At 49.1% G+C, this 18,081-nt stretch overlaps 1 protein-coding gene across 13 annotated transcripts in view; it reads left to right on the forward strand.

Moving 5' to 3' along the window:
* Cep192 (centrosomal protein 192) overlaps window positions 1–18,081 on the forward strand; it is a 71,697-nt gene that overhangs the window by 36,445 nt on the left and 17,171 nt on the right. For 12 of the 13 annotated variants that reach the window (XM_087195179.1, XM_087195173.1, XM_087195175.1 and 9 more), the window contains 13 exons: window positions 760–922; window positions 2,994–3,774; window positions 5,106–5,254; window positions 6,683–6,913; window positions 8,039–8,164; window positions 8,315–8,458; window positions 9,519–9,582; window positions 9,889–10,028; window positions 10,119–10,211; window positions 10,693–10,811; window positions 11,602–11,778; window positions 15,161–15,251; window positions 15,353–15,529. In XM_087195179.1, the coding sequence (XP_087051305.1) occupies window positions 760–922; window positions 2,994–3,774; window positions 5,106–5,254; window positions 6,683–6,913; window positions 8,039–8,164; window positions 8,315–8,458; window positions 9,519–9,582; window positions 9,889–10,028; window positions 10,119–10,211; window positions 10,693–10,811; window positions 11,602–11,778; window positions 15,161–15,251; window positions 15,353–15,529 (2,455 nt within the window). The remainder of the gene's footprint in view (window positions 1–759; window positions 923–2,993; window positions 3,775–5,105; window positions 5,255–6,682; window positions 6,914–8,038; window positions 8,165–8,314; window positions 8,459–9,518; window positions 9,583–9,888; window positions 10,029–10,118; window positions 10,212–10,692; window positions 10,812–11,601; window positions 11,779–15,160; window positions 15,252–15,352; window positions 15,530–18,081) is intronic. The other variant, XM_087195184.1, reaches the window with a different exon arrangement.

An 18,081-nucleotide genomic window follows, 5' to 3' on the forward strand; every position in this document is an offset into this window, starting at 1 on the left:
CTGTTGCTTCTCATTCTTCTTTTTTTACTTAACATATCATGAATATCGTTGTGAACCATTGATAGCATCTGTCAGCCTCGCTTCTTGTATTTTTGTCATGCTGGGAGTGGAGCCCAGGGCTTTGCACTTGCTGGGCCAGCACTCTACTGCTGAGCTGTCCTAAGAGCTTGGGCTTTAGTGGCTGCAGAATGTTCTGTTATAACCTCGATCCTCCCATAAGAGAGCTTAGATTTCCACTTGTCATGGATAGCACTGTGATGAAATACCCTTTTTGTGAAATCTTTATCAGTAATTTTTTTCTTGAGGAAACATTCTTAGATGCAGAACATTTGGCTTAAGAGGACTCTTGCTCTGCTGAAAGTCACCCCACTTTGTGTTTGTGTGTATTTCTGTCAGTGCATCTGACTCTTCCGTTGCTTTCCTCACCCCCATGTTTCTCCTTTTCATCTTTGCTCTTTGAGGAAAGGAAATTGTAATGCTTTTGTTCACTGCTTCATATTAAGTACTCAGTAAATTTTTATCGAATGAACTGTTAGATGTCTGTATATTATATTTATTAATAAAAATGCTGCATTTTCCTTCTACTGTAGCTTGCCAGATAGGTCACTGAGTAGGAGGAGACAGCTTGTAGGTAATTAAGTGTAAACAGTGAGTGCCTGCTGGAGCTGCTTCCCAAGTGAGGGCAGGCAGCATGATTGCCGGTGTGGATGATGGTGAGTAAAGGGTGGAACCTGACACTGGGCTCTCGCTGTCTTTCAGGGGTGCTTCAGAGTCCCTTAATTCGGCAGCCTGTCCCCAGAAGTCCCCTGCTGAGAGTGAGCTGTCCCGGCTGGCATGTTCCCATGCTGACACGAGCAGACTGACTTACGTGTCTGAACCAGAGAGCATCTGTCCTGCCTCAGCCACTGACAGTCCCCGCCAGGTGGGCCACACTTGGACTGGCGCTCAGGCCGGCTGTGGGTTGCTCTTTTACCTGTAGACTAGAGAGAGACAGAGACGGAGGGAGAGAGAGAGAGAGAGAGAGAGAGGGAGAGAGAGAGTGCATGTGTGTGCATGCTCGTGTGCTGGTCCTGCTGGGTGGGCATGGGAGGGCCAAGAGTTTCGGTGTCGCCCCTAAGAGCTCTGTTGGTGCAAGGCACGCTGTGTAGTGAAGTGACGTGGGTGTGCCCTGAGGATTCCGAAGAGGTGATAGACCCTGATGGCAGGGCCAGGTGGCTCAGCAGAGGAGCACGAGGGGTTAGGGTGCGGAGGCCTCAGTTAGCACAGCGATGTAGAGTTAAGCAGGGAGGAAGCCGAGGGACAGCCGGAGGATGGGTGGACGGATGAGGTGGGAATTTGAGCTGTGCACTGTGCTGCAGGCGCTTTGAGAGTGAGGGTTGCTGCAGTGAGTCTTACATGCGGGGCCAGGGAGTGGCAGTGAAAGAAGGCAAGACCAAGTGCTGGGGCGGCTCGGCTGTCAGCTTCCGGAGTTTGAATGCTTGCAAGCTGGACAGAACGGGGTCGTGTGGATGAGGTCAAAGCCCAGGGAGCAGACACACGCACCAGAGCTCCTGGCTGAAAGATTGACCGGGCAGGGTTGGAGGCCCTGGGCTCGCATCCTGGGTCTGCTTCTATTTTAAAGGCTTGCTCCAGCTGGGCTTGGAGGAGCAAGGTTGGAACCAGGCAGGTTTGACCCAGGGCTGTTGTCCTTCAGGTCAGAGAAGGCGGGGCCTGTGCTGAGGTCGGGAGGGAGCAGCTGTTTTATCATGTGTGAACGTTCAGCTTTGCAGCGAGCTGAGCGGCCTGCTCTGTGTACACTGCACAAGGCACTCCACCGCACTGCTGAGCGTGTGCTGCTGTCATGGAGCCCCACATTGCGAAGGTCTGTCCAGTGAGGCCAGCTTCTGAGGTCGCTGGATGTCGAGTCTGCTCCTGACATGGCTAGGAGCCAAGTGAGCCTCCTGCCACGTCCCCAGGTCCCTGACTTCACACCTGCATTTTCATCTGTGAGGAGCAGTGCTGGGGGACCGTGCCGGTTACCTGGTGATGCACCCTGAAAACGTAAATTTTCACTCTTATTAATAACCAGCAAGTGATCTGGTCTCGGGCTGTCAATACTTTTATTTCTAAAGCTTCAGCCCAACAGAAGTGTCCAAACCTAGAGCCAGGCCTGATCAGTCGGGGTCAGGATGTTCCTGAGTATAAATGCCGCCTGGTCCCTCCTGCAAGCCGTTGGTGTTGCCTGCAAGTTGTGCATGAAGAAGCACGCATGTGAGCCCCAGCCAGGACTGTTACTCACTGCTGCAGACAGCAGGCCCACACGGGCTTAGAAACTGGAGCAGGCTTGGCTCACACACAGCCTGAAGTGTGTGGCCAGCTGTGGACGCCAGTGGTGTGGGGACCCTGGGCCTGTGCTGGGTCAGCTCCGATCCCATGTCCTCGTCAGTTGGCAGCTGGCCTGTCCCTCATTCCTTGTTACTAATTTATATAGATTTTTTTTTTTTTTTTCGTACCGGGGATCGAACTCAGGACGTTGTGCTTGCGAGGCAGGCAGCAGCACCACTGAGCTAAATCCCCTGCCCAATTTAGATTTTTATTGTAAAGTTTACAGAACTAAGTCTCTGAAATTTGCACATTACTCGACTCTGGTCATTCATGTAAGGTTTTTGGGTATCACTAGTATATGTCACCCATTTCTCTTCCTCACACTATAATTATCTTTACAGAACAGGGAGCGATGTTTTCTTATGTAAGTCTGTGACTTTTTGTTTTGTTTTGTTTTGTTTTTTGGTACCGGGGATCGAACTCGGGTCCTTGTGCTTGGCGCACCAGGCTGTGAAACCACTGAGCTAAATCCCTGGCCCAAGTCTGTGACTTTCACCGGTGTCAGGCTGCTTTTCTGTGTGCAGGCCAACTCCTCAGGAGTAGTGCAGTGTGGATCTCCTTGCTCTGTCCCTTGGTTACACCGCTGTGTGTGTTATCTGTGGATGACTCTGAACACTTGTCACATGCAGAGCGAACTGGCCAGTGAGCTGAGCACCACCATCATCCGCAGCAGTCCAGTGCCCCCCGAGGAAGATGCAGCACTCTCCCTTGGGCAGCGCGGGGTCCAGAGCGAGGCTGCAGCTGCTTCTCTGGCTGGCGGGCCTCGGGACACAGAACCTCACTCCAACACGAGCCAGGACCCTTCCTCTGTGAGCGGAGAGCAGTGGGAAGCCCGGGAGGCAGTGAGGACGTCCCGCTGCGGGAGATGCCAGGTCCTGGGGCAGCCAGGCCTCGGCCACTGGGCAGGCCCAGCTGCTCCACAGCCCGCGGACGGAGGCCAGAGGCCAGCCTCTGGCGAAGCCCGCAGTGCATCTAGGGCCCAGGCTCCTCATCGGAGCGTCCCCACATGCCAGCCTGCCCCCGCCACTGCACTGCAGAGCGCGTCCTCTGTGTGCCCTGCACTCTGGGCCGGAGCCCCTCTCGCCACAGCTGCCTTGGCCCAGCAGTGCATGGGGACGAGTGTCGCCCTGCCTCCTCCAGGCCATGCAGGCAGCGCCCTGGTCTGCAGGCTCCCGGGCTGCCCCCCTTACCCGGCCACGGCAGGGGAGCATGTTCAGAACCCTGTGGCAGTGGGGCTTTGTCTAGGGCCGAGTCCCACCTCGGGACTGCTGGGCCCCTCTGCCCTCGGCAGCCCGTGTTCTGATGCATTCTGCCAGCACCTCCTCGGCACAGTGCAGCCTTTGCCCGCGCACCCTGCCCGCGCAGCCTGTGGGACTGAACACTGGAATTCAGGAATGGCGGCAGGGTTTGGTAAGGTGCTTTTTCTCTTATTGTAGCTTGTTATTTATTTATTTATTTTTTGGTACTGGGGATTGAACTTGGGACCTTGCGCTTGTGAGGCAGGCAGCAGAACCACTGAGCTAACCTCGGCCCTTGTAGCTTGTTATTTAAAATTTGAATTTTCTCAAATGGGCCACAAACCTAGTTTGTTTGAAGAAGGTATTGGTTGACCTTATTTTTTTTAAGACAGCCTCTTGCTATGTAGTTTAGGCTGGCCTTGAACTCACTATGTAGACCAGACAGGCCTCAGATTCACAGCAATCTTCCTGCCTCAGCCTCCCAAGTAATGGGATGAACACCTTCTCACCAGCTTGAACCACTGGGTACATACACAATTGTCCCAACTGGTGGTAGAAGTGGTACAGTCATACATGAGACAATCCTGCAAATACCACTGGAGGTTCAAGCTGCCCGGCAGTGAGACATAAAAGTTATGGCCCTGTGGTGAATGTGTTAAGGCGTGCACCACCATGGCCTTAATGTCTTATTACTTCTTTGTCCGTATTGAGACCGTACTATTTCCAGGCAGGGGTCCCTGAAGTTGGTTTAGAACAGTGCTGATACTTAGGCGGGGGGACAGGCCCCTGTCTTCCCTGTCTCTTTGGCTCTGTACTTGGATTTTTTGGCATTCTTTTAACTGAGAAGTGTCCAGTGCAGGGTGAGGGAGCGGGTGCTCCCGTTGGTGGGGCTGTATCTTCCCTGGCAGCCATCTTTGCAGCAGAGTGGGGCCTAGGCTTTTCCTGGCCAGCGTGTGTAGTCCGTGGAGTGCTGTCTTCCTGTCTCATACCCTTCAGAGTCATCGTGCAGTTGAGGATGGGGAAGATCAGTGATGGTTTTCAGAATCTGAGCAGGCAGACATCTGGAATGTGTGCTTCTCTGGGGGCTTTTTTTTTGGAGACGGGGTCTCGCTGTGCAGTTCAGGCTGGCCTTGAACTCGCTATGTAGCCCAGGCTGCGAGTCTCAAACTCGAAGCAGTCATCCTGCTTCAGCCTCCTGAGTGCTGGGACTGTAGGCCTTTGCTGCCATGCCCAGCCTCACTGGGATCTTTTTCACTTTGGCAGTGGATTTTGGAGAGAACAAAGGTGAGGTTACCAATTGGAAGTGAGAGCACAGGATTGATTCGCTGTCACTTGCGAGTCCCACCAGTTTTAATCGTTCTGGTTTTCTTGGCTGGATGGAGCAGGACCCTGCATTTCTGGGGCCTGGGTTCCCGCAGGCAGCCACTGCAGTGATTCCTGCTTGCCCAGTGGTACTTTGCAGCAGGTGTTTGACGAGTACGTGTTTTGCCTCTTCTTCTACAGCAAGCGTCAGGGTGCCGGAGGAGCTGAAGTTCCCTTCCACTTGCTGCGTGGGCATTGCCTCGCAGACCCGCCTCAGCGTGCTCAACCCCTCTGACCGCTGGCTCCAGGTCAGCGTCGTGGCGCTAAGCGTCAGCGTCAATGGTGAGAAGGTGAGAAGGCCCTGCCCACATTGCACTCTGCGAGGTGCTGCTCTGTCCCCACCTGCCTGCTCTGCCCCTGCCGCCTTGCAGCTGTTCCTCTGTCCCCTGCCCAGGGTCTTCTCAGGCCCCCTTTGTTGCAGTACTTACAGTGTCAGAAGTGCAGTAAAGGCCAGAGATGCAGCTCAGTGGTGCCACCATCTGCCTCATGAGTGCAAGATCCTGAGTTCAATCCCCGGCACCCCCCATGCCCCCCAAAAAGTGAAGTTCAAATGAGCTTATATTTTCTGTCATTTATTTATTTATTTAGTACCAGGGATAGAACTCAGGACTTTGTGCTTGAGAGGCAGGTGCAGTGCCACTGAGCTACAATCCCTGGCCCTTCTGTCAGTTATAATTTATCATTGACTACTATAGTTTATTGTTATGTATTTATAAAATCCTTTCAATTTGCTTTTAGCGCTGTTATTTAAATCACCAAGTGCTCTGAGTTTCTGGCCTCTACTTGCTGATTTTGACTTTATTAAATGTGATTGACTATAAGTCAGGAAAAAAAAGAAAGAAATGACACTTTCTTGAGGCCCGTGTTCATTTAATAAGCAGAGTCTTTTTGACTAATTTATGTGGTCGTATTCTTACATAATCTTTTGAAATTCCTGGAAATGCAGTTTTAACCAAACTCGTATAGCCGTGGTCTTTCACATGAGCAGTTACAGGTGCTGTAACTCTGGACTTGGATCTACTCCCTTCTTCCAGCTAGGAAGGAGGCTGGGCAGCTGCATCTCTGTTGCCCTGGCCAGAAGCCTTTACTCCTGGTAACATGAGATCATCTCCACCCTTCCTCTTATTTTCCTTGCTTTTGCTCTGCTTTAAAATCCTTGGGTGATGAAAAGTAGGTGATTAAAGGAAAGGTTAAGGTTGGAAGGTGAGATTTGAGGGCTTTGGGATCCTCTAGGAGTTGTATGTGGATGTTGGGAATAAGATCCCGTTTCAAGAGAGGAGGGCCAGAGCGATCAGCACCGTGCAGGTGAAGCACTTCGTCTGAGGGAGTCTGGTGTGTCACACCGTTGACAGTGCCATGTAGGAAAAGTGAGTGAGATAACCAGGCCTGTTCTTTTTTTGGTACTGGGGATTGAACTCGGAACCTTGCGCTTGCAAGGTGGGCAGCGGCACCACTGAGCTAAATCCCTGGCCCCACTAGGCCTCTTCTAAAATAGACCAGGAAGATGCAGTCTTTATGTAGCAAGGAAAATTTGGCTTCTGAAGCATGTTGACCAGTTATGCTTTATAGGCAATGGATTAAAAGCATGAATGCTTTTGAAGAGGTGGAGTCTGGATTGGGCCATGCATCCGGCTGGGAAAGGGACCCTTCACCTGGTGATGCTCCTTGATTTTCGGAGTAAGCCGTTTCTTAACAAACCATGTGGCTCTTTTTTAAAGGTGGATCTTTCAACATATCCTTGTTTAGTTTTCAAGAATAAAGTCATCGTAAGACCACATGCAACAGAAGAGATAGCAGTGCTTCTCTTACCCCTGGATCCCGGGCTTTTCCGATGTGTGTTCAGGGTTGCTTCGTGGCCGTTTTCGGCGGACCCTGAGACGATCATGCAGGCAGAAGCCTTGGCAAGCAGAGTTGTCCTTACTGCCATCGCCGAGAGCCCTGCTATTGAGGTAACATTTCTAAACAGGGCTTTGTCCTTCCTGGTGTTTTAATCCAGGTTGTTGCACCTCAGAAGTAGTATCTGGGAAAATTGGGGTCAGGGCCTGTGTTGTGCTGTCCCCAGTGTGACAGCTGAGCGAGTGTCACGTCTGCCCCACCTTAAGGTCAGGCCCTGTCTGTGGTGTGTTTCTGGCTACTTATGATCCCTGAGGTACTAGTGCTCTGCTGGTTACTTCGGCTGAGTCTTCTTGGTTATTTTGTTCACATGGTCTTTGATTTTTATTTGGTGTTTGGAAGTTTCGTGAACTTACATCCAGTGTGGCTGCTTTTGCTCCGGGACTGTGAAACTGTCCCCAGAGGGTGTGTGGCTGAGGAGCACAAATGAGGGAGGCACCAGGGCCCCCCGGGCTTTGTTCCGGGCTGTCTCTGGACACCCACTGAGTCTCTCCTGGGTAGAGTCTGTCCCACCCCAGCCGCACTCTGCCTACCACAGGCTTGAAGTCTTCTCTTCGATAGCTAAACTCTGTCACCCTGGGGACAAGCTGGACTCAGGCCTGCATGGGCCACTGTGAGTCAGCTCTCACTTGCCAGTCTGCCTTTGATTTCCTTGTATTTTATGTTTTGCTAGGGCAGAGGGGGATATATATACATATACGTGTACATAGACATATGCATATGTCTATGTGCACAAACATATGCATATTAGTATCATCCAGTGTTTTAAACTTTTACTGTGTCTATTTTTACATCACTTCAAATACCTTCCGTCGATCAGAAGTTTGGAGTAACTGCAAATGCCGTGGTATTCATGATGGTTTTGAAGGGGCCCGAGGAGTTGTTGCTCTTTGAAGGAGAGCCAGGTGTTTACCAAACTGCCTTTTCAGAGTGGCGACAGCTGAAGCAGTGTTTTATTCTGTAGTATATTTAGGTGCATAGACTACTTCAAAGGACTAGTTTAGTGTTTAGTTTTGTAGGAAATAAGCAGTTGTAAAGTAGCCTGGGAGAGCTTAGGTCTGAGTTTACTTTTAGCACTGATTCTTAACTTGTGGCCAGAACAGGTAATGATATGTGGCAAGTGTGGTATTTATTAATGTCTCTTTGGCTTTCTTAAATCAGTTTCTTTTTCTCATATTTAGGTAGAAACAGAAAGGAAAGGTGTTCTTGATTTTGGTGACTTGACATACGGAGGCTGGAAGGCCCTCCCGCTCAAACTGATAAACAGGTCCCATGCCTCCGTGCCCCTCAGACTGAGCATTAGCGCTGTAAGTACCGGCTCGAGGAAGAGCTCGCAGAGGATGTGACCGGGAGGGGCAGGCCCTACTAGTACTCATGGCTCCTTTTCCTGGCGAAAGTCAGTTATGGTCCGGTTAACAGCATCAGTACAGCACCGTGCTGCTTCTGTTCCTGCACAGAATGCCGTAGCCTGGTGCTGCTTCACGCTTTCCAAGGAACCGGTCCCTACTTCCCTGAAAGCTGCTCCTTATGCCGATGTGGTGGCTCAGCTGGCAGCTCCGTCCGTGGTCAGCCACGTGATGCCCGCCAGTTACGAAGGACAGGTAGGCCTCGTGGGTTGACGGGTTCCCTTAAAGCCATCAGACAAATGGACATTAAAACAACACTGAGATCCCGTCTCACCCCAGAAAGAGTGGCCATCACCAAGAAATCAAACAGTAACAAGTGCTCAGGGAAGGGAACCTTTTACACAGTTGGTGGGGATAATGTGGCAGTTTCTAAAAAAACTAGAACTAGAAATTTCATTTGACCAGCTATTCTTCTCCTAGGTGCCTTCCCGAAAGAGTTAAAAACATCATATAACCACGATCCATGCACACCCATGTTTACAGGAACACAGTTTGTAATAGCCAAATCTTGAAAGTGGCCCTTATGTCCATCAGCAGATGACTGGATAAAGATACCGTGGTATTTATACACAATGGAGTATCACTCTGCCACAAAGAAGAATAAATTTGAGTCATTTGTAGGAAAATGGATGCACCTTGAGACCATGTTAAGTGAAATCAGACATACAACTTTAAATATCACATAGTTTCTCTTACATGAAAAACCCAAAGTATAAATAATTTTTAAAAAAAAAAATAAAAGCTAGACCATAGGAAACAAGGAGGCAGACCGTTTGCAAATGGAAAGGGAATCCAGAGATGGAGGGAGAATGGAAGGAGAAGGGAAAGGGAATGAAGAGAGCCAAGATGCGTCACGCACCTGCATCTAACCTCCTAAGACGGCTGTAAGCTTTAAAGGTTGCAAAGATGGCTAAAGGAGAAACTCACTTTGAATTAAAAAGGAAGTTTCCAAATTGTTTCTTTTTCCTTATTAAGATTTCAGGCTTGGGCTGGGGATTTAGCTCAGTGGTTCCGCCACCTGCTGCGCAAGCACAAGGACCTGAGTTTGACCCCAGTACCGAAAAAAAACAAAAAAAGATTTCAGGCTAAATACCAGTGTGTGTGTGTGTGTGTGTGTATAAATATATATATATATTTTTTTGTATCAGGGATGGAACTCAGGACCTTGCACTTGCCAGGCAGGTGTGGTGCCACTGAGCTACATCCCCGGCCCACCAGTGTATATTTAAAAAAAATTTTTTTTTTCATTTTGTAGGATCCAAAATTTCTGATAATTTGGGTTCTTTTCCATACTCCAAAGAAACTAATTGCTTCTTCAGGTAACACATTTACCTTTTTGGGGAATGCTCTATAGCTAAATTAACTACTCATTTGAGCTTATGTCTTGTCACTAAATGTTTTTTGAGTAATTTGTCTTGAATTGTGTGTTGTGTAGAAAACGGGGCAGTGGCATGATCATTTGGGTCAAACTTGCCTAAGTGTGAGATACTCAAGCAAGTGCTCAGAAAACTTGATCTTTTTGCCGAAGTTCCCTTGTGACCCTAGGAGGGTGGTGCTGGACCGCTGGTGGCGTTCTGGGTTAACCAGCTCTTGGCTGTCTGAGCTAAAAGACTGGACTTCTGTAGAGATTCTAGATCCAGCAGAAGAGTTCGTGGCAAGAGTCGATATCGAAGTGGACAGCCCGAACCCCAGCCCAGCTCTCAGCAGCGTGGGTCTCCGAGCAAGAGCAGGCACCGCCAGGATCCACGCCCCCAGGGACCTGCAGGTGCCTGGGTTCTGATGCTGGGGTTTGCTAGGCTGATGTCCCTTGAAGTGTGATTGCTTTTTAAATAACTTGTCTTGTCCCACCTTCTAGACTGTGCATTTGTTGGCCAGTGTGAATTCTGCAGCAAAGCAGCCCTTACCTCTGAAAAATGCTGGAAATATCGAAGTTTATTTAGATATCAAGGTGAGAGCTTTTTTCAGAGCGCTGCCAAGCATCTCCCCTCTGCTTCTGTGGGCTGCTGGGCTGCTCACCCTGCCAGTGCCCGGAGGAGCAGGCCGAGCAGCGTGAGACGAGGCCTGGGTGCTCGTGTAGAGCCGCATGTTTGGAAATGAGAAGCAGCTTCTAGGTTAGCTCCTGAAGGAATGAATTGGTCACCCGTGGCCAGGAGAAGTTATAGGAAAGCGAGTCATGAGCCACATGCGTAGATGTTGTTTCTGAGACTCATGGGGAGTGAGAGGGTGGTGATGACAGGTGCTGGGGCTGGGGTAGGAGATGGGATTGTTAGGGAGCAGGAAGGAGGCGGAATACCCTTTCCAAGACAGGAAGAAGATTCGAGACGGTGACAGAAAGGAGAAAGGGACAAACGGGACAGGAGAAAGGCGCTGAGACCAGAGTGCCAGGGAGAGCCCTTGCCGGCCTCCAGTTCAGTCATGTCATTGTTTAGGTCCCAGAGCAAGGAAGTCACTTTTCAGTGTATCCGGAGAATCTGTTCCTCAAGCCTGGAGAAGAGCATGAAGTGATGGTTTCCTTTACACCGCGGGACCCCAAAGCCTGTGAAGAAAGGTAATGTGAAAGTATTTGTTGAGACAAATCCATACCCGTCTCTCGAAACAGCACTCACTTGAATGGGCTTCCTGTCCTGCCTGAATGCAGAGCACGCATTCTGCTTCACCACATTCACAGTCCAGCCCACTTAGTCTCTGACTTTGCCTGTTTTTCTTTTTATTGTTAAAAATACTCTTAAACCAGCTGAATAGAAACGAGAACCCAGTGTTTTGAGTATATTCTAACAATGGTGAATAAAAAACATCGAGTTCGATGTTTTCTCCTAGGAAGCCTGCAGGTTACCTTGTCGTGGGTGCATGTCAGACTCCTCTCCATCCTTTCTCCAGGCCTCTGACTGGTGCCCAGGTTGTGGTGACACCAGCTTTCGGTCAGCTGTTATCCTTGACACTTGGGCTGCGTGCACAGGCCTAGCTAAACCAGCCTCTTCTGGGCGGCATTGCTTGTCTGCTGTCGACCCGGCAAGAAAGGGCAGTTGTCAGCCCGCCAGTGCCACACCTGTGCCTGGAAGGCTTGCCCTTCGCTCAGGAGAGCAGGCTTCTTCCGGAAACTCCCTGATGTTCCTCATAAGTAGGCTTCTGGTAGCCCTGTGAGCTTTTCTCTTTCCCACCGTGTAGGTGGACTGACTGCCTCCTCCTCGGTCTGTGTTCCTCCCGGGGTACAAGCTCTCCGAGTGTGAGTGTTGCTGTATCCCAAGCCACTTTGTCTTTTGGACACAGGAGGCGGATAGGAAATGATTGCCTCCGGAATTGAACGAGGACATTTGACTTAGTCTTTTTGTTGCTATTAGGATCTTGAAGATATTTGTGCATCCATGTGGACCTCAGTATGAAGTAGTGTTAAAGGGCGAAGCTGTTTCTTCGGGAAGTCAGACTGTGCCCCCAGGCCCTTGCTGCCCAGATCTTCCGTCCCTTCTGTCCAACAAGCAGTTCCTGGCCTGGGGCGGGGTCCCCCTGGGCAGGACACAGTACGTATTCGCACCGCGGCCTGCAGGCCAAGATTTGGGTCGGATCACTCAGCTGTCTCCTGTGCTGACTGTGGCTGTGTTGCTGCTTTTAGTGTTGAGAGAAAGCTGTCTTGTATTCGTTTAGTTTTCCTATATTGAGTTTGAAGTTTTGAATTTAAAAATTTCCCTGTCTTAAAAATGCATCTCAGAGATAGGTTTCAGTTAAAAAAAAATTAATAAAGCTCTTTGGTGAATTCTCTGCTGACCACCAAATTGAGGCAGGTAAGAACTTGCTTCTGTGGCAAGGTGAGGGGAGTGGTCAGGAGCGTGCGTCCGTGGGGTGGGCGCAGCCCGTCGCTGGCCAGTGAACTGTAGCTCTGCTTCATGTTTGATTCTAGTAAGTACATAAACTATTAATATAGTGATAACTGATAAAGTGAGAGTAAAACTGATGGGATTATGTAGTAGGTTGTCCTTTTACAAAGGGAAAGCTTATAGCATAGCAATGTACGCTTTTACAAACATCAAATCAACACACACTTCTAATTAACAACCTAAGTATTAAACCTGAATGTTTCCTCATTTATATTTTGCATTTTTGTGTTTATCCTAAATGTTTTCCCCATATGTTTATATAATGCCTGAGAGATAAGGAACTAAGGGATGTGTGGCTGAATCTCTACTGCAGGTGTGAAGAAATTTCTTCTTTAAAAGTATAGTTTTGAGCCAGTCATGGTGCACATGCCTGTAACCCCAGCCCTCAGAAGGCTGAGGCAGAAGGATCGCCATGAGCTCAAGGCCAGCCTGCACTATATAATGAGACCCTGTCTCAAAAAAACTGACTAAATAAATAAAACTAGTTTTGCAAGTGTCAGAGGATCTCAGTGGCCCTCCTGCCTTGTGGAATTCATCCCTCTGCTTAGCTCTCCAGACACCACCTGTGCCTTACGTTCCCCAGGCAGCTTTCAGAAGGACACAGGAAGGTGGAAGAGTTAGGGCAGAGATGGCCCTGTGGGAAGATGAGGCACGCTGTGATGCTTGTGCTGTCAATTCCTGCTGGAGAGCAGTGTGCCTCTACTTTGTGGGGTGTCCTGCAGTTACATCTGTGGGATGCAGTGAACCCAAAGCCAACCCAGCAGCCCACATGGCACCACGTACCTCAGGACTGCCTGTCCCAGACACCTAGGCGTGGTGGAGCAAAAACACCTGGGTGGCCACAGCCACGTGGTGGTTGGCGATCATTTAGGTCACTTACAAGAATGGATGGATGCCAGCATAGTGGTGTGGACCTTATAATCCCCTGCCACTTGGGAGACTAAGGCAGGAGGATTTCGAGTTTGAGGTCAGTCTGGGCAACTTAGAGGTACCGTCTCAAAAGCACTGAGGCTGCAGTTCAGTGTAGCATGGCACACAGGAGACCCTGGGTTTAACCCTCAGTGTCACAGAAACAGAAAAGCCAAGGAAAGGAGTGCATGAACCTTTCTCAGCTAGGGCTTTGACAGGACCCAAGTGGTGGTTTGAGGTAGTGACTTGTCTGCAGAAGTGCCTGCGTCCTGGTCACACGTGTGCCATGCTCCTGCGCTGGTTCAGGTAGAGTCAGGCTGGGGCGCAGGCAGGGGCAGGGCTGGACAGCCGCATGCCCAGCAGGCTCCTACTGTCCTCCGCAGCTGAGACTCAGCAGCTCCCTTGTTCTTTTTCTTTTTTTTTTTTCTTTTTTTCTTTTTTTTCAGTTCTGGGAATTGAACCCAGGACCTTTGTACTGAGCTAGATCCTCAGCCCATTTTTTATTACTTATTTTGAGACAGGGTCTCATGAAGACGTTAAATTGCCCAGGCTGGGCTTGAATTTGTAGTCCTCCTGTCTCAGCCTCCTGAAGTGCTGTGAGTACAGGCATGCGGTACCACGCCTGGCCATGTGGTTCCTTTTCAAAGCTAAAAGTTGTGCTTTTCCCTTCAGCATGGTCGCTCTGCTTCTTAAAATAAAAACCACATTTCTTTAAAAGTTAAAAAACAAATAAAAAAGCTTTACCACATGATGTTTCTTCGGGTAAATCTTCCTAGTCAGTGTGCCTGGGGAAGGTGTTTCCCAGGGGTTCTCATAACCAAAGGCCTCGGCCCTTCTTTCACAAGGTGGACAAGGCGTAGGACACAGCTGACAGGGTTAGCGGCTGACTTTCACCTTTGGGTAAAATGGGATCTGCTCAGGTACTCTGTATTCCTAAATGAGGAGAGGATCTGTGTAGCTCTTGCTGCAGCCCGCCGCTGTTGAGTGTCCACTCTGCTTTCCTCCTAACGTTTCAGGCAGGGCTAATTCACCCTGATTAAAGATGGCTTCCCCAGGTGAGCCGCTGAGCTGGGAACCCTTGTTTTCCTGAGAGCACATTGGGCCACGTACTCCAGCAAGGTGCAGTATTGGCTCAACGAATTTCCTCACTGATTTTCACTCATTGGTGATGGATAGATAGAAAAAGAAGATAGGCAGTGTGATCAACAAATACTGAGTGTTTAAATTTAAAAAATTACTACAGTAAAAGACACATTGTCATGAATTCTCTTCAAAATACTTGCTTCAGACACACTTATCCCATTGTTCCTGTCACTTCCTGCAGCAGCTCTGGAGTTCTCTTTCCTGAGTGTCTGTAATTGTGCTGTTGTGGCTGCCTCGATGTCCTGAGTCGATTCAAAATGTTTCTCCTTCGTGGCCGTGTTGACTCTGGGGAGGACCCAGAGTTGCATGGTGCCAGATGTGGTGAATAAGGCTGCTGAGTACACAGGGTCATGTTCTTGCAAGCCTGGCTTCCCATTGGATGGCGCTTGGCAGCAGTGCTCCCCATATTTTTATCACACCTTGTAAATGCACCCATGAAGGGGAACTTCCAGAACTGCTTCAGGAAGGGACAAGAATGATGGGATGAATGTGTTCAGAGCGAGAGGGAGTACTTGGAGGGAGATTAATCACAATGTGTCTCACCGTAATAATTTTTATATAGTTTTTTTCCTTTTTCTTTTTTTTTGATACTGGGGATCAAACTCAGATCCTTGCATTTGCACAGCAGGCGATGAAACCACTGAGCTAAATCCCCGGCCTCACTGTAATAATTTTTTAAAACTCAGACACCATTTACCTTAGTCGCACTCCGTAGGTAGATGTGGATATGCAGAGTAAAGCCTGTGGGGAGCTTCAGCCTGAGAGAGCGCAAGCTAAGAGGCTGCTGTGCTGGGCCGAGGCTGGAGCCCTGTGTTTTCAGAGCCACATGTTGGAGGACAGGCAGTCCAGCCTGCTGACAGGGCCTGCTCGAAGGTCCCTCTCTGGGCACTGTGGTTGGTTTTAAAATTGGCTGTGTTTTTATAGCTGTAGCAACATCCACGGAGGAAAACAACACTCAGTGTGTCGTTGTTTGTAGGCTTCAGAAGCTGGTTTTAAGAAGCAGTTGTGCCTCCACAGCCCAGCACTTACGACTGCTCATCAGAGGGCAGGACCAGGACTGCTTTCAGGTTCGTGATGTGCTTGCCTTCTGTCTGTCCCACTCCTTGCTTTGTAAGAGTTCCTGTTAGTGGTGTTTTTGGTGCTACCTTTCATTCTTTCTCTGTTGTAGCTTCAGAACACTTTTGGCTCAGAAGAGCGATTGACCAGTAACTGTGAGGTTAGAATTGGCCCAAAGGAAGACATTGTCATCTCTGTGTTATTCGCTCCTACTCGATTATCTTGTATGTTGGCCAAACTAGAAATCAAACAACTCAGAAATCGATTACAGCTCGGTGTTAAATTCATGGTAAGGCAATTTCATTACCTTTTTTTCTTCCTATGGAGTTTATTGTGTTACAATTATTGATTTAATGTTGGTAAATTATATACTCTGTTTTTTTTAAGTGTCTAGACCTAAAAACAAATTAAGGAGTGATTGTCAAATTATAAAGGAGCTGGGCATGGTAGCACATGCCTGTAATTCCAGTGCTGGGGAGGCTGAGGCAGGAGGATCGCCACAAGCTTAAGGCCACTATGGGCTACCTAGTGAGTTCAGGGTCACCCTTAACTATATACATAGTGAGACCCTGTCTAAAAAAACCACTCAGTGTGGTATCTTGTGACCACCAATGTCTTCTCATGACTTCCAGTGTCCACTCAATTTGAGATTTCTGAAATGTACCCAGGTTTTCAGAAGCACATCTGTGGACAAATTCAGGTAGAGATGTTTAAGATACTAAATTTCTAAATACATCCTTTCATCACAGAAATATTGTCTTAGTCAGTGTGGTCTGCCTAGCGGAATACCACAGACTAGGTAACGTGGCACTCACAGTTCTAGAGGCCGGGAGTCCAGGAGCGAGGTGCCAGCAGGCAGTGTCTGATGGGGACAGCTCCGCTACACAGCAAAGGTGACGTGCAGGGCCCAACGCTCGGTCACTGTGTGGATTTCCCTTTCATTCACGGGAGCCTTCCGAGATGCTGGTGCTGTCTGCATTCCACACGGGGCAGCCAGCCAGAGACACGTGTCCTTGGCACCCATCTTACCCAGCGAGGGCAGAAGCCGAGTGCGGGTCAGGCCACCTGCCCAGGCCTGTACTGTGCTCCCCAGAGCCGTAGCTGCCAACCGGGGTGGTCTCCCCAGGGAGACGGGGTCGGAGTCACCCCTGGGGCAGGCACAGGGCTGCTGGCACCCCGGTGGAGGCAGGGTGCTGCTAAACATCCTGCAGAGCACAGAAATCACTCAGCCCTGGACTTCACGGTGGTGAGGTTAGGAGACCCTTTGCTACAGCTGTCTTTAACTATTGGCATTGGTTGGGTTTATTGTGTTTAATTGTTCTTTCTTCTAAAACTTTCTACTCAATTTGTGATTTCTGAGGCTTTGAAAAATAGAGTTGGTCCCCCATCTCTCCAGGTTCTACATCTACAGAGTCAACCAACTGCAAACAGAAAAATTTAGGGGAAAAATGCATCCATACTGAGGGTGTACAGACTTCCCTGTGTTATGTCCTAATACGCACAAGTGTGAGGGAGCTGTGCAGGCCTCTGGAGGGAGGACACCAGCCACACGGATGACTGTAGCAGGAAGGGCCTGGTGTCCCCAGGGCGGCCGATGCAGGACAGTGCTATGGGAAGACACACGCTGAGGGTTTCAAGACTGCCTCTTCCTGATACTCCTTCTACTTAGCATCACAGAGAATTTGCTGATACGATTCTGGATTAAAGGAAAACTTAGAAACGTTTTTGGCTATCAGAAGTCATTTTGAATGAGAGTGGCTTTGTAGGGGTTTCTGAGCTGAAGCCCTTTAGAATGTGATTAATTTGTTATAAAAGCAAGCAAATTTATGAAGAGCCTAAGTTCAGTTTTTTAAATGTTATTTTATTAGGGAATGCTAACTTTTGCTCTGAAGATCGAACCCAGGACCTCACACATGATAAGCAAGCCCTCAGCCGCAGTGCTGCATCCCCAGCCCTTGTAATTTATTTGGAGACAGGACCTCACTAAGTTGCCCACATGAGTCCTTCGGTCTCGGCTTCCCCCTTAGCTGTAGAAAGTTGTGTTTTGCAGAGTGCGGAAGGTTTGTTTTCTAGCAAGGTGAAGTATTTGCTTTGCCTTGTCAGTGAGAGGCATCTGTGAGCCCAGCTTCTGGGAAGGCTGGAGCCCCTTGGACACAGCCCCAGGAGCACCCAGGCCCAGCAACCGTCAGTGGCTTCTCTGTCGCCAGCTTGCCTGGGCCGGCAGAGCTCCTAGGCTCTTCTCCTTGGCTTTAGCCCCTTCTGTGTGCTTCTCTCCAACACTGGCTTGACCAAGTGCTAAGACTGTGATAAGATTTTTCCCCAGGCAGGGGAATGGGGGAAAAGTAAGAACCACGACATAGCATCTAAAGGTACAAATTCCCAGTGATGAATGTCATCGTATTGTATACCTGAAATGTACCAATAAACTTAGTGAATAAAAAAATAGATTTTTCCCCCCAAATGTTATTATGACAATTTTCAGAATCACTGAGAAGTTGAAATGATGGCACACATGGCACTTGGTCTGTAATTCATGCTGTGCTGTGTTTCCTTCACCACACATCTCACCATCCACCAGCTCTTCTCTTTTCATGCATTTCAGAGTAAATTATAAACCTCACTGGGGCCGGGGATTTAGCTCTGGTTTCGCCACCTGCCGTGCAAGCTCAAGGTCCCAAGTTCGATCCCCGGTACCCCCGCCAAAATATTATAAACCTCAGCGTGTTGTTGAGCAAGCATATTGGTAGTGATCTTTTCACTGTTCCTCTGCATCTAAGCTTGGCGGTTACAGATAACAGTGAGGAAAGTATTCTTAGTACATTGGAAGGTGAGTAACACCTT

Source organism: Heterocephalus glaber, unplaced genomic scaffold (genome assembly GCF_053883595.1).
Source record: "Heterocephalus glaber isolate CG9 unplaced genomic scaffold, H.glaber_assembly_v1.0 deba00000331, whole genome shotgun sequence".
In the NCBI taxonomy this organism is placed as follows: Eukaryota; Metazoa; Chordata; class Mammalia; order Rodentia; family Bathyergidae; genus Heterocephalus; species Heterocephalus glaber.